The sequence below is a fragment of the Aspergillus pseudodeflectus genome, assembly GCF_044049435.1.
Source record: "Aspergillus pseudodeflectus strain CBS 756.74 chromosome Unknown BJX68scaffold_38, whole genome shotgun sequence".
NCBI classification, from domain to species: domain Eukaryota; kingdom Fungi; phylum Ascomycota; class Eurotiomycetes; order Eurotiales; family Aspergillaceae; genus Aspergillus; species Aspergillus pseudodeflectus.
The window spans coordinates 275311-288202 of NW_027263814.1; the positions used below are offsets into that span (position 1 = coordinate 275311).

Below are 12892 nucleotides of genomic sequence, written 5' to 3' on the forward strand. Positions count from 1 at the left end.
ACGCAGGCCACATTCCTGATCGACGTTTGTGGTCTAGAGAAGGACACTATACGCCAGAGCGGTTCGCTACCTAGTATTCGAGCGGTACCGATTGATATGACCAACTTACTCCTGATTCTCTTTCCGTCCCTGCACTACTGACTGACGCACTGCTGGGACTAATCGGTGGCCTGCACCTCCTCAGCTGAGATCACGACTACCGAGACGGACGCAGACATGGCTCTAATATGAGAGCAGAAAAGCTTGATCTTGAACACTTCTACAAGTCAGTGAGGTCTAGAAATGACTGGAACAGTCTTGCAAGCGTCGTCATCTAGCAAGCCTCAGAAGATGACACCCTTGTACTCGCCGAGGGACAAGCAACAGATCTGGAATTCCTGATTAAGCCCTAACCGACAAGCACAGCCATTGCCTGAGACTCAGCAAAGCGGTTTCCTGGGGCATGACCTCAAACTTCCCTGGAACTAGTCTCGAGAAATTATGGCAATACTCAGGGCAGTATCCGGCGTCAGATTTAATATGAACTGGTCTATAAAATCACTAAATGTGCTCCGACTATGAACGGACTGTTCAACAGAATCTCATTTTGCAAACCTTCAATTTTGCTCGCTTACGCTACTATATACCAATACTATGTTTCTCCAAGACCCTGAAGTCACCAATTCAGATCCTAAGCAGCTGCCTCAGATTCACCTAGGTGACATCGCACAATACCACCGAGGTGATCGTCAGCACTTAGCTTTGTCTTTGCCAAGGTCCTCAATTGGAATAGCTTTGGTGACGCACTGCTCAAGAAGGGGACGCTTGTGCCCTCGAAAAAGGCTCTTTTTGTTCTGCAAGCCGCGATCCAGATACTTACTTACGGTATTGCTCTGCATTTGATCGGATATCAGGTATATATATATATATATATATATCCTATCTCGCAGGCTGGATGGCCTGCGGTGCCCGTAAAGGTAGGCTAGACATTGTCTGCGCTGAAAAGGGCATTTTTCACTGATGACTTACAGATTGCCCTCTTCTTCGGAGTCTTGCTATATGCTACCTGCGGCTTCTTTGCCACATCCCTAGTCTTCTTGCAGCGGTTGATTAATCGCATGTAGAAAGGATAGGAGTTATTCGAACATTACGCATGTGTTATTATTAGAGTTCCAGATAGTTATCCAATTCATCTCATTATAAGCCAATATGGACAACCTCCTCCACATGTTTCTAGGCATCCATATACCAAGGTATCGAGTTGAGAGTAGATGGCTGGCCCTGTCGTAAGTCTCTCATTGCCCAGGTAAGCTGCATGAGAGACTCTTTCAGAAAAGAACCGCATCTCTAATCGTTCAAAGAACAAAAGGTCATTACCTACATAATTTACACCGGCAAAGGTTGGCCGACAAAGCTCCTAGCCCCATGGCTCCCAGCAAGACTCAGATGCTGAGTCAATGATACGTCCAGGTTTGGGTGCCCCGCCACAGAAACCGCGTATACTTATGCGTGGACCAATGACAATGCAAGGATGTACTTCGCAGCACTCAGCTGGAGATGACATCTTGATTCTTCTTAAATAAGGAACGAATCCGGGGAAAGGAATTGGGATACTAAAGAATGGAACAGGGCAGACTCGGCTTACCTGGACATAGCTAAGCCCTAACGATATGATAAAGAAAGCGAGAATCGCTCCCCACCCCTCCGCCAGTCGCCGGGTCGAGCCCTGGGGGCGCCCAACGCCAATGATATCGCCATAGAGCCCAAAAGCAATCTAATAAAGTCATATACAGCGACGGTATGGAGACTAGCTAGTTGAATTGAGCCTTGTCACGCTCTCTTGGGCCCCAAGGCTCTTATGCACGGATGGGCACTGCCGCCGCCAGGGCTCTCACTCATTCATGAGGCCACGAATCCTAATTCAGAGGTTTTGGAATATCAAGACCTCGGTCAAAGGTGACTCATATAGATGATCTATACGCAATACGAAAGAGGTTCCGCGGACAGCCGATTAAGTTGGTTCAACAGACATCCGAGGTGTGTATATCGGCCGGGGTCATGAACCAAAGCCATCACCACACGGGGCGATCAGCTTTATTTGCACGGCTTACTGACTGGGAAAGAAGACTCTAGAGTTCTGGAACAGACTTCCTGGACGTTTATATATACCTAGAAAGCCGCCGGTGGTCAATGTCATATCAAGAGCCGAGACAAGACGGCAAGAGTCAAAAGACCACAAGGAAGAAAACCAAACGAATTAGGCTGACCTTCGATTTTTCCGCTTAAGCATCAGCAATGACGCCCAAAAGACGAGTCCAAGGGGTCAGCCGTCGCCTCGCATCAAGCCCTGACTACTACAATGTCACCTGGTGACGAGCAATTGTCAAGACTATGTTGACAACTTGGCAAGAATGGTTAGCCACAAGTGGTGGCGAATGTCTCGCGAGATGACCGCCAAGCTTGGCACGGTGGGTGCGGTTCTTGGGCTTTCGGTTGCCATTATTAGAAGATGTGCTGTTCGCAATCGATTATGTATATAGGAGTAATGTTAGGTTGTTTAGTAGTACCGGGATGGGGGAGAATGTATCAGCGTGCTTGGTGGATAGATGATTGGAGCTTGCATGCTCTGCATACTGCAAGAATAGCTCCTGTCTTTTCCATGTGGAGCTCAAGGACACACTTGAAGAATGCCACGATAGGCGCCAAAGTACCTAGTAATACCATTTTGATAGATTATGCCGTGCGTGTGCTCGAGGATGAGACAAGGCCCTTGCTGAGTCTGTCAGCACAAGGCCTCCAGGAAAGAAATGGCACCTCAAAGATCCAGTCCGAACGCTGGGAACAATAACAGTTCTTCCTACATGGGCGAGAAACGAGTCCGCCCATCAGTCATTCATTACTGAGTTTAGTGGTAGGTGGGCAGCAGTAACAACACACTTTCCGAGTGCTCTATCTCTCGCGCCGGCTGTCCTACCTACTCATGCTGTCCACCGTTTGGAAACTCCTCACTAAACAACCTGCCAGCCAGCGCCAAAGAAAGCACCCAATCCCATATGATGATGCAAGAGCAAGGAAGAAGTGAGTGATATATACAGTCGAGAGCTTCCAGAAATGGCGCGGACTCAGAGCCGTGCTGACTAGGTCACTGCTTGCTCGGGATCCGAGACGAACAGTGAACTAGGCGTTTCAGGTATTCCGGCATAGCTCCAGACAAGCATCAAAACAGGGCATTTGTATTCTTCAGATCAAAAGAGTTGTCCATGCAGTCGCCGTGGATATTGACGGTGTCGGTGGACACTTAAGCCCCTGGGAAAAGACGAGGCTGCGTATTTATCCTTTCGGGAAAGCCGAGCAGCGCAGGCAAAATGACCTGTCAGTGGCAATGCTGGGCAGCGCAGAGGCCAGGAAGAGCTTCAATCAGAGTGAACTTCAACCGAAATGAAGTGTCGCCAGGCACAGAATGTGTTGCCACTCGGCGGCTAAACGACTGACCCAGTAGGTGGAATGAACAGCGGGAACAGATAGAAGCTTCGGTCGTTGTCCAATGCCATCATTGTTGGCTGTACCTGCTTTGACGATCTCCACGCAAGCGGATCACACCTCCACCCGCCGTGATTGCCTGGTCAGTCTGTTGCCTTCCTGCAATTTATCTGGGAGTGGCGGTGGGGGCTCTATATCAGAGTGGTTGTTGGCGCTGGATGATAATTCTCAAACACAGTTGACTCAGTGCTTACTTCTCTGCTGTTGATAGGAAGAGTGGTAAAAGCCACCTGCGTAAGGATAGCATGACGGATGGAAAGGTGATGGTTTTGCAGTTCGTCAAGATGAAACAGCCGGCACGTGGCAGCCTCAGGCCTTCAACAACACCAAGACGGAGGAATTCTTCCTTCAATCCTCCACCCACCAACAACACCTTGAATCATGAAACAACTACCAATTGCTTCAGAGGAACTTGAGTGGAGTGACTCTGTCGGGCCGTTTTTTTCGGTCAACCTTACTCGTTCATATGGCAGGGCAAATGGTGTCATTCTTGATCTGCTAAGGCTAGTTTAATGACCAGGTTCTTGGCAGGCGACGACATGGGGCGGACAGCCTCAAGTTGAAACTTGGACTGTCACAAATAACGTCCTGAGGGATCTCAACGCAGTCTAGGCACTTTCGCGATGGCATGGCGCCTGGAAACGGTGAGGATCCCTGTCTCCGCAACGTTTCTCCATCACATCTCATTGAGTGGCGCTAACCCTGGAATAGTCTATTCTCCTGACGGGGGGCCAACCCGGTGATTGTGCTTTCATCTACTTCAGACTTGAAGCCTGAGTCGACCTATCGCAATGGTTCCCTGCCCTCGAGGGATCACTCAAACAGGGAATATCTCGGCCTCAAAGCAATCTAGATGCGGCTGGGCGCCGTGTCCACGAACCTTCCATTCGCCAGAAGGTCTGAGCTTGGGCAGTCGACAGCGGCTGCAGCAGAGGAGAGGAGCGTATAAAGGCATTGCTCGTCCAGGGTGTTGGATGGTTCTTCTTTCTTCCCAACCAACCTCTGCATTCTTTTCCAAACCAGGATCTACGATCCATTCATTCTCTTGTTTCTCTTCACACTTCATTGATTGAAGTCCATTCTTTTCAAACTCTCCCCAATCCTTCAGAAACTGAGTAACGCTGTGCGTATACGCTCCAATCGCTATCAACAAAATGTCTGTCGCTAGAACTGCTGGTCTTGCTCTCGCCTCTGCGGCCATGGTCGCTGGTCACGGCTTCGTCTCCGGAATCGTCGCTGACGGCCAATACTACGGTGGTTACCTCGTGAACCAATACCCTTACACCAACACCCCCCCTGATGTTGTTGCTTGGTCCGAAACTGCTACCGACCTGGGCTTCGTCGACGGCACTGGCTACGCCAGCGGCGATATCATCTGCCACAAGGATGCTGAGAACGCCGCCCTTTCTGCCACCATTGCCGCTGGTGGCTCCATCGAGTTCCAGTGGACTGAGTGGCCCGAGTCTCACCACGGTCCCGTCATCGAGTACCTCGCCAACTGCAACGGTGACTGCTCCACCGTCGACAAGTCCACTCTCGAGTGGTTCAAGATCTCTGAGAGTGGTCTCATTGACGGCAGCTCTGCCCCCGGTACCTGGGCTTCCGATGAGCTGATTGCCAACAACAACAGCTGGACCACCACCATCCCCAGCGGGATCGCCGCCGGTAACTACGTCCTCCGTCACGAAATCATTGCCCTGCACTCCGCCGGCAACGAGAACGGCGCCCAGAACTACCCCCAGTGCTTCAACCTCGAGATCACTGGCGGTGGCTCCGACTCCCCCTCTGGTGTCCTCGGAACCGAGCTCTACACTCCGACCGATGAGGGTATCCTGTTCAACATCTACCAGCCCATGGACTCTTACCCCATTCCTGGTCCTGCTCTGTACTCCGGCGGCTCCTCCGGTGGCAGCCAGCCCACCAGCTCTGCTCCTGCTACCACCGCCACCTCCAGCGCTGTCCCCACCTCGGCTCCCACTGCCACCGCTACCACCACCACTCCCCCGGTCACCGTGACCACCACCCCTCCCGCTGAGACCCAGGTCGTCGTCCCCAGCGAGACCGCCGTCCCCAGTGCCACCTCCACCTCGGCACCCAGCGAGACCCCCTCCGTCCCCGACGACAGCACCAGCCTCTCGGACTACTTCGACTCCCTGAGCGCTGAAGAGTTCCTCAGCTACCTGAAGGAGACCCTCTCTTGGTTGGTCACCGACAAGGTCCACGCCCGCTCTCTCAACTAAATTGATTGAGCAAAACGAACAACCTTCTTTCTCTTAGACTTTTTTTCTGTCATCCGATGGTCTCGTTCAGTCGATGAACTGTTGGATTTCTTCAGTCCTTCTATTTAATGGGATCCGGTATCCTTTGTGTATCCATACTTGAGGCATAGCGAATAGTTGGAATTTCATCCTCCTTTGCTACTTATGTGTTTCCCACTCCGTCACATTATCTCGTACAAGTACCAAAACACATACATGCAGAACCGTAACTTGAAAAAGCCCATACGCTATATTTATACGCGCCATGATTGCTAGAAATGTGATGAATAACTTTCTATGTGAACCTCGCTTACGTAGACCCTTCGGGATGAATATGCTTGACGCTCTTTTGAATGTGGATGCTCCCCAGCCCAGAAGCTCAATTAAACCACGCCTTCTCTGCAGTTTGCCTTCCAGCCAAAACTCGATGTCAGCATAGTCAGACCATCGATGTCGTCGCTGCGCTTCCGTAGTTCCTCAACATAATTCGCTGCAGGTACTTTTAGCGTTACATTACGTTGACAAGGTAGGAGATCACAGCTACTTAGATACTGAATATAATATCGTATTTCCCCTTGAGCCTTGTCTGATGTACGAGCTGGATAGTCATAATTTAATGACCAGGGATACTGAAGTCTGGGAAGAAGTAAGCTCGGATATAAAAGCCATATTCACATACAATGACATGATCCGTCTCCCCAGATACAGGAAAGTACTCGCGGATTGATAATTGCTCTTAACATTAACCCTCCTATACTCACAGCCAAGACCAAAGGTAGAGTGTTGATAGAGGCATGTCTTTAGACTCCCAATGCATTTCTTCTACCATTCATTGCCATTGTCCTCAATTGGCTCCATCCTCACCGTCATCATCATGCCCCGAATCATCCTGATCGTCGTACCCAGCCTCGTCGTCCGAGAATTCCGGATAGTCTTCGAACTCGGGCTCGTCAACACCCCATTCAAAGTGCGAATAGCCTCTCTCAACAGTGTCGTCCTCGTCCGAATCGTCTTCGTTGTCATCGTCTTGGTCGTCATCGCCCACTTCTTCAAGAAAGAGGCGAATATCGGAAGGACGGTCTGAACCCGGGATCGAGTCTCCGTTCAAGCCAGCGTCAGGTTCGTGGGTAGTAGTTTGGTTGTTCGCGTGGGCTCTGTCATTCTCGTCAAAGCGGGTGAGGATTTCCTTCACCAGCTGCACGTCTTGATCTTCGTGCATCCTTAAGTTCTGACTGTCCATGAAATGCTTGAAATCTTTGTACCCGCCTTCTCTAATGAATTGGTATTGACTCTTGTCTTCGAGAGGATAGAGGGAGCGGTGGATCAACAAGATGAGGATTGAGAGGAGAAGAACGTCATTAAAAGGAAGAAAGAGACTGGGTGATGAAGAGGGGGTGGAAGAGGGAGAAAAACGAGACTGGAATCCGTTTGTTGTGTCTCTGTCAATCCTTCACCCAAGGACAAACACCAGGTTCTAAGCAAGCTGAATTGCAACTTCAATCTAATTACCTTCCCCAACTGACTCTGAATATATTATTCTGGAAACAGAAACCACGAAGATGGCAAGTACGTCACGTTTGAGCAGTTCTTCGCAGAGCTCTTTTCGAAGGAGGAGCTTCTTGAGCATGCCCTTAGCCTGGTTAAAAGAGCATCGCATTGTCACGAAATTCTTTACCACAACGTTCAGCCACCAGCGGCCGTTTATGTTCTACAGCAGCTCCAAGAGCTTACCCACCAGAAATCCATCAGGTGAAAGATACCAGCCTGTTAATGCTAAATGAGAACTAACAATAATGCTCTAAATTTCAACTCAATCACACAGGCTCTGCGACTAGTTATCATGCCAACCAGCATCCACGTTACAAGCGAGGTAGGGGTGTGGTGCTGTAGGGGCTTCCTCAACGAGGATGAAGTCCTTCTTCTTGAAGTCGAAGCTGGTACCAGTGAGTTTCATGCTGCTTTTTCAATACATGAAAAAGGCGAAAGTACCAGACAGTATGATTCTAATTACAGGTATAGCCTTGCGTTTTCAATGATCCCCCATATGCTGGTTCGACGAAAGAGCCAGATTTACTCATTCAGCATCAAGACCATCCACTTCCGCCTCTGGTGTTTGAAACTGGTTGGCATACTAAATGACAGGACGACATGAACCTTTTACTGGTTGGGGGGAGTGGGGCGATACGGGCAGACGTGATTGTTGATTGGCAGGTGACAACAGCGAATTATGTGCGCGAGCTGTATGTCCTCGACCGAGCAGGCATGCCCATCAGGCGCCAGAGCAAGGAAATTTTCCTAGAACCCGCTGCGCAAGTAGCAGCTGCTCAGGAGATTACGGTCACTCGTCGTATGTTATCTGGGAGCAACATTCTTCCAGGAAGAAATTCGCGAGAAACATTCCATTAAGATTGGATGTGCTTCGCGAAAACGCGCGTGCTGCATTTCGCCTAATGAAACTTTCGCCAGCCTGATGTCTCCTTCGTTGGATGGACAGGAAAAGGCTTGAGCTCTTGGATAGCTGTATGACTCAAAGAAATCTAGATCCGCTTCTTAAAAACCCCCTGGGATCTGCAGTTCGCTGCAAAAGGATAAGCGGGCGATTGTTATTGCGGGGTTAAAAATCCAGCTCTGACATCAAGTCTTCCACTCCCTCGTGCTCTACGCCCTCTCTTCCACGCTACTCGGCTCTGTCCATAAAGGCCAGCTGGATACACATAGCGTAGCGTTGGCAGCTAGACAGGATCCTGACAAGTTTGCATCCTTGTCCCCGGCAAGATGTTCAAGAAAAAGCCTACTGTGAGTGTACCCCGCATCCAACCACTCGGTGCTCAACACGACCTCGAGTACTCACCCTCAGCTTCAAAGATCAAAAATCTCTCGCCGCTGCGATCCTCGGACCGACGCAAGATCGCCGATCAGATCATCAGCGACTACAAGATTGAAATCCCTACGAACCCACCTGTCGAATCTAGTACCGACGATTCCACCCCCGCGAATACCACGCAGCCCACCCTCACCTCCATTCGGAATGCTCTCCTCCCCGAGAACTGCCTCTCTGCGCGCTTCACGACAACGGCCGGTCCCGACCTGCGTGAAGTCCAGGGCACCGTATACGTAGGCACACACAGCGACGGCGAAGAGCGCGTACTATGGTTCCGGATCGACCAGGGCCCTGGCGCGGACAAGCGTCTATACCCGACCGTTTACACTCTCTGGCACAACCCGAAGATTGTCCCGCTGCTGTACACGCCTGAACTTGTGATGCGCAAGCTCCGCGGGGGTGCGGATCTGATGACGCCAGGTCTGGCGAATGAGCCCCCGTTTCCTGAGCGCGCGGTCAAGGGTGCCGTTGTTGCGGTTTCGAGTCTGGATAGGGAGACTGTGCCGCTTTTTGTGGGTATTTGTGGAATTGATGTCTCTGCTCTTGGGGACGTACAAGGGACTAAAGGACATGCTGTTCGTGGAATCCAGTGGGAGGGTGATGAACTGTGGGCTTGGAGTCCGTCTTTGAGGCCGGGAGTGGCTGCTCCGGAGTATATCCAGGGATGGGACGAGGAAGAAGTTTCTGAGGAGGCAGAGGTCGGCGAAGTTGAAGAGGGAGTTCAGGGGCTAGCTCTGGAAGCCCAAGGGCAAGAGGCCGGAGAAGTGCAGACAGGAGAACCCGCTGAGGAAGAGGCCATTGAAGATCCGGTCGTCGAGGAGAAAGAGCCGACCACGAAAGGTACGTCGATTCTCCTTCGATAGTGCGTGGCGTATCTAACAGAAGCAGAGATCGATGATGCCTTCGAGAAAGCATTTCTATACTCGCTGTATAAGCTGAAGCAGGACAACCCCACCACGCCGAACCATGGCCTGGCTCTCCCGATCTCGCCATCTGCTCTGATATCGAACATGATAACGCCTTACCTCCCTATATACACTGCACAGCAAGCCCAGTTCTACCAGATCAAGAAGACCAGCTGGAAAAACGTGAAGAAGTTCATCAAATATCTCGATAAGCAGGTCCTTGTGAAGGCGAAAGACCGCAGCGGCCAAGAAACTGTCATCTTAGACGTGGACTTTGACGACCGTCGGGTACTGAACTTCGTGCCATACCGACTCCCGAACAAGAATGCATTAGAGGGCGCAGGAAAATCAACCGCAACCGGCAAGAAGCCCGCAGCGCCGACAGACGGCGACCCAGCTGTTGGCCAGACGCTCAATGTGCAGAGTCTCTACCGGCCGACGTCGAAGCTCACACCAACAATATTCCCGTCTCTGGGCAGCACCAACCCCAGCAACTACTACAAATACTCCGACGTCTCTACCCACATTGATCAGTACACGCAGTCCCAGAATCCTCCAATCATCGACCCGCAAAACAAGCGCATCATCACACTCAACCCATTCCTCGCAAACACCATCTTCACCTCCTCCTCGCCAGAGGACCGCAACACTCTCGCCCGTGGCAAAACTACCCGGGATATGCTCTTGAAACGGCTCGTGGAAGACCCGACACTCATGGCCCCACACTACGCCATTCTCAAACCAGGCCAGACGCTATCAGACGTGAAACCCAAACCTGGAGCAGCGCCAAAGGCGAATGTAATCCTCGAGCGCCGCACAGGCTCCAAGACGGTGACAAAAGTTTCGAATCTAGAAATCTTCGGCATAATCCCTAACCTACTTGCCGAGGAATTGCAGAAGAAGTGTGCCAGCAGCACGAGCGTGTCTCAGGCCACAGGCGCAGCAAAGGGTGTGATGGAGGTTCTTGTACAGGGTGATCAGCGCAAGGCATTGGAGACTGCGCTTACACGGCGGGGATTGAAGTCGCAGTGGATTGAGGTGGTGGACAAGACAAAGAAGAAGAAATAGGCATATTTTAGTACTATTTGTACATAGCGCGATTTGCAGATGTGGTATTGGAATAGTGCACCATATCCGGACTATGTTTAACCGCATCGAACGGATTTCACCCGACCCCCATCGGATATACATTCGGAGGACTCCCGAACCCCTCCGTAGATTCAGTTACCTCCGCATCCCCGCACACTCAAGAGTTGAATCAGTAAACCTCGCCTTTTCGAAACCACAACTACAACGTTGTATAAAACCTCAAAACTCACATCAAAATGCCCGTCTATCACATCGGTACCGCCTCCTCTTTCCTTTACCCTCCTCACTAACATAACATACTAACAAACCCGACAGTCCTCTTCCGCCTAAAGCAAGGCGTAACAACCGCCCAGCTCTCAACCTGGACATCCCTCGCGCAAGGCATGGTGGGCAAGATCCCCGGGTTAGTCTCCCTCAAGGCCGGCGGACCCTTGCCGATCTGTGTGCCGCGCGCAAAGGGATTCGATATGGGTCTCGTGGCTGTCCTGGAGAAGCCCGAGGATGTCGCGACGTATGCGGTGCATCCGGCGCATTTGGAGTGAGTGCGAGTCTTTGTTAACTTGTTCCTTCGCGGTGTAAGTGGGGTTTGAAGGGTTGCTAACGAGTTATCTACTATTGCATTAGGGTGCATAAGATGAGGGAGGAGTTGTGTGAGGATACGTTGGCTTATGATTTGGAGTTCGAGCCTTGAATTGTCGCTTCTTTGCTTTGATGGGTAGATAGATGCACACGGGGTCGGCTACGAGTTACTCAATGAGGAGTCCAAGGCTATGAGTAGTCGGAGATAAAGAATGATGAGTCCTTGCGGGTGGAGCTTGTATTACCTCCGACCCTGAAGAAGGCAAGCAATGGTATTCGTACTTTTTATATGCCAACCCGAGCGAAAATTGAACGTTAAACAAACACAGATGCGAGATTATGTCATTACTCCTTGGAATCGACCTTCTTGGCAGGGTGATCGCCGTTGGCTTCGTCTTCACGGGTGCGCTTTTGACCCGTGGACTCTGCGGTGCTCTGCACGACAGGGACGCCGCTGTAGTGGATAAATAGTTAGAATACCTATTTTCATGAAGATGCGGGGAAAGCTTACCGAGCATCCTTCTGGACCTCACGACGCTCAGGCTGATCACGATCCCGGTCGTTCCTGAAGCCCCGCTTCTGGTCGTCAGCACGTCGCTCTCTCCAGTCACGGTTGTCACGGCGGTTGTCGCGACGGTTTCCTCCGCGCCCTCCGCGGCCGCCCCTGTGTCCGCCACGGCCTCGGCCACCGCTGGGCCTGATCCGGCCAGCCTCGATGTCTGCAACCTTCTCATCGCAGTATTCCTTCTTGCTCTTAATCAGAAGGTCCTGGCCCTTCCACTGAGGCTTGGGGTCGAGTTCAAGGAAGGCCTTTTGCTTCTCCTCAGAGTCGAACTCAACGAAAACGCTGCCCTTGAAGTGCTTGTCGGCGGTCCGACGCAGACGGATAGCGTTGATAGGTCCGTAAGAAGCAAAGAAAGCTTCAATTTCAAGCTGCGTGGCAGGCTGCTCCTCTCCAAAGCCCTTGGCATAGATGCTGCGGGTCATGGCCTTGTCTTCAAACACCTTCACGACGCTAGGATCGTGTACATCCGTGACCGACTCCGGAAGAGGAACCTTGCGGCGCACGGAAGTGTCGTTGTCGGTCAGCTCTAGGGTCTCGGAAGTCTTAAGAGCGTCGACGATGGCACTGAAGGGCTGGAAACGGCGCATGCGCTTGAAGGAGTGCAGAAGCTCAAGAGGGACAGAGTTGTTCTTGCTACCGCCGACCTTGGAGAACAAGAACTTGTCCATGGGAAGGTTGGAATCTGAAAAGTAGAACTCGACTTGCTTGCGAATCTCGACTGGGTCGTCCGTCTCCTCTTGCGCGGACGGGTCGAACTTGCTCTGGTTGGCGCGCCGGCGACCGCGGTATTCCTGTTGACCCTCTGATTTGGCATCCTTTTCAGCCTTCTCGGACTGCTCGCCGAGCTTTGCGGCAGCGGCCACAATGCGAGCCTCCTCGGCGTCTTCAGTGGTCTTATCGGCGGGTGCCTCTTCCTTTTTCTCGGTTCCATTGGTAGGGGCTTCGGCTTCGCCCTTCAATTCGGCAAGCACATTCTGAACATCCTTCTCAGCCTCAGCATTGGGAGCCTGGGCGGCGACGGGCTTTTGTTCCTCGGCCATTGTGTGAATGCGACGGATCGATCGCAAGAGGAGAGAGAAGAAAAAAAACGAAAGAT

At 51.5% G+C, this 12892-nt stretch overlaps 5 protein-coding genes across 5 annotated transcripts; 3 read left to right on the plus strand and 2 right to left on the minus strand.

Moving 5' to 3' along the window:
- Positions 1-4673: 4673 nt before the first annotated feature.
- BJX68DRAFT_256947 (lytic polysaccharide monooxygenase auxiliary activity family 9 protein) lies at positions 4674-5759 on the plus strand (the record flags this gene model as incomplete). Its single annotated transcript, XM_071043260.1, has 1 exon — positions 4674-5759. One exon carries the CDS (start codon positions 4674-4676, stop codon positions 5757-5759), a length of 1086 nt encoding a protein of 361 aa, XP_070896543.1.
- An 862-nt stretch (positions 5760-6621) lies between these two features.
- Positions 6622-6996, minus strand: BJX68DRAFT_269368 (uncharacterized protein; the record flags this gene model as incomplete). Its single annotated transcript, XM_071046319.1, has 1 exon — positions 6622-6996. The coding sequence occupies one exon, from the start codon at positions 6994-6996 to the stop codon at positions 6622-6624; it is 375 nt and encodes a 124-aa protein (XP_070896544.1).
- A 1078-nt stretch (positions 6997-8074) lies between these two features.
- BJX68DRAFT_242453 (putative RNA binding protein Ligatin/Tma64) lies at positions 8075-10807 on the plus strand. The gene is made up of 3 exons (XM_071040988.1): positions 8075-8573; positions 8643-9498; positions 9547-10807. The coding sequence occupies exons 1-3, from the start codon at positions 8553-8555 to the stop codon at positions 10629-10631; spliced, it is 1962 nt and encodes a 653-aa protein (XP_070896545.1). The 5' UTR covers positions 8075-8552; the 3' UTR covers positions 10632-10807.
- An 81-nt stretch (positions 10808-10888) lies between these two features.
- Positions 10889-11194, plus strand: BJX68DRAFT_269370 (uncharacterized protein; the record flags this gene model as incomplete). The annotated part of the gene is made up of 2 exons (XM_071046320.1): positions 10889-10907; positions 10968-11194. 2 exons carry the CDS (start codon positions 10889-10891, stop codon positions 11192-11194), a joined length of 246 nt encoding a protein of 81 aa, XP_070896546.1.
- Positions 11195-11576: 382 nt separating this feature from the next.
- On the minus strand, positions 11577-12836 carry BJX68DRAFT_269371 (tRNA maturation protein LHP1; the record flags this gene model as incomplete). The annotated part of the gene is made up of 2 exons (XM_071046321.1): positions 11577-11685; positions 11743-12836. The coding sequence occupies 2 exons, from the start codon at positions 12834-12836 to the stop codon at positions 11577-11579; spliced, it is 1203 nt and encodes a 400-aa protein (XP_070896547.1).
- Between the last annotated feature and the right edge of the window lie 56 nt (positions 12837-12892).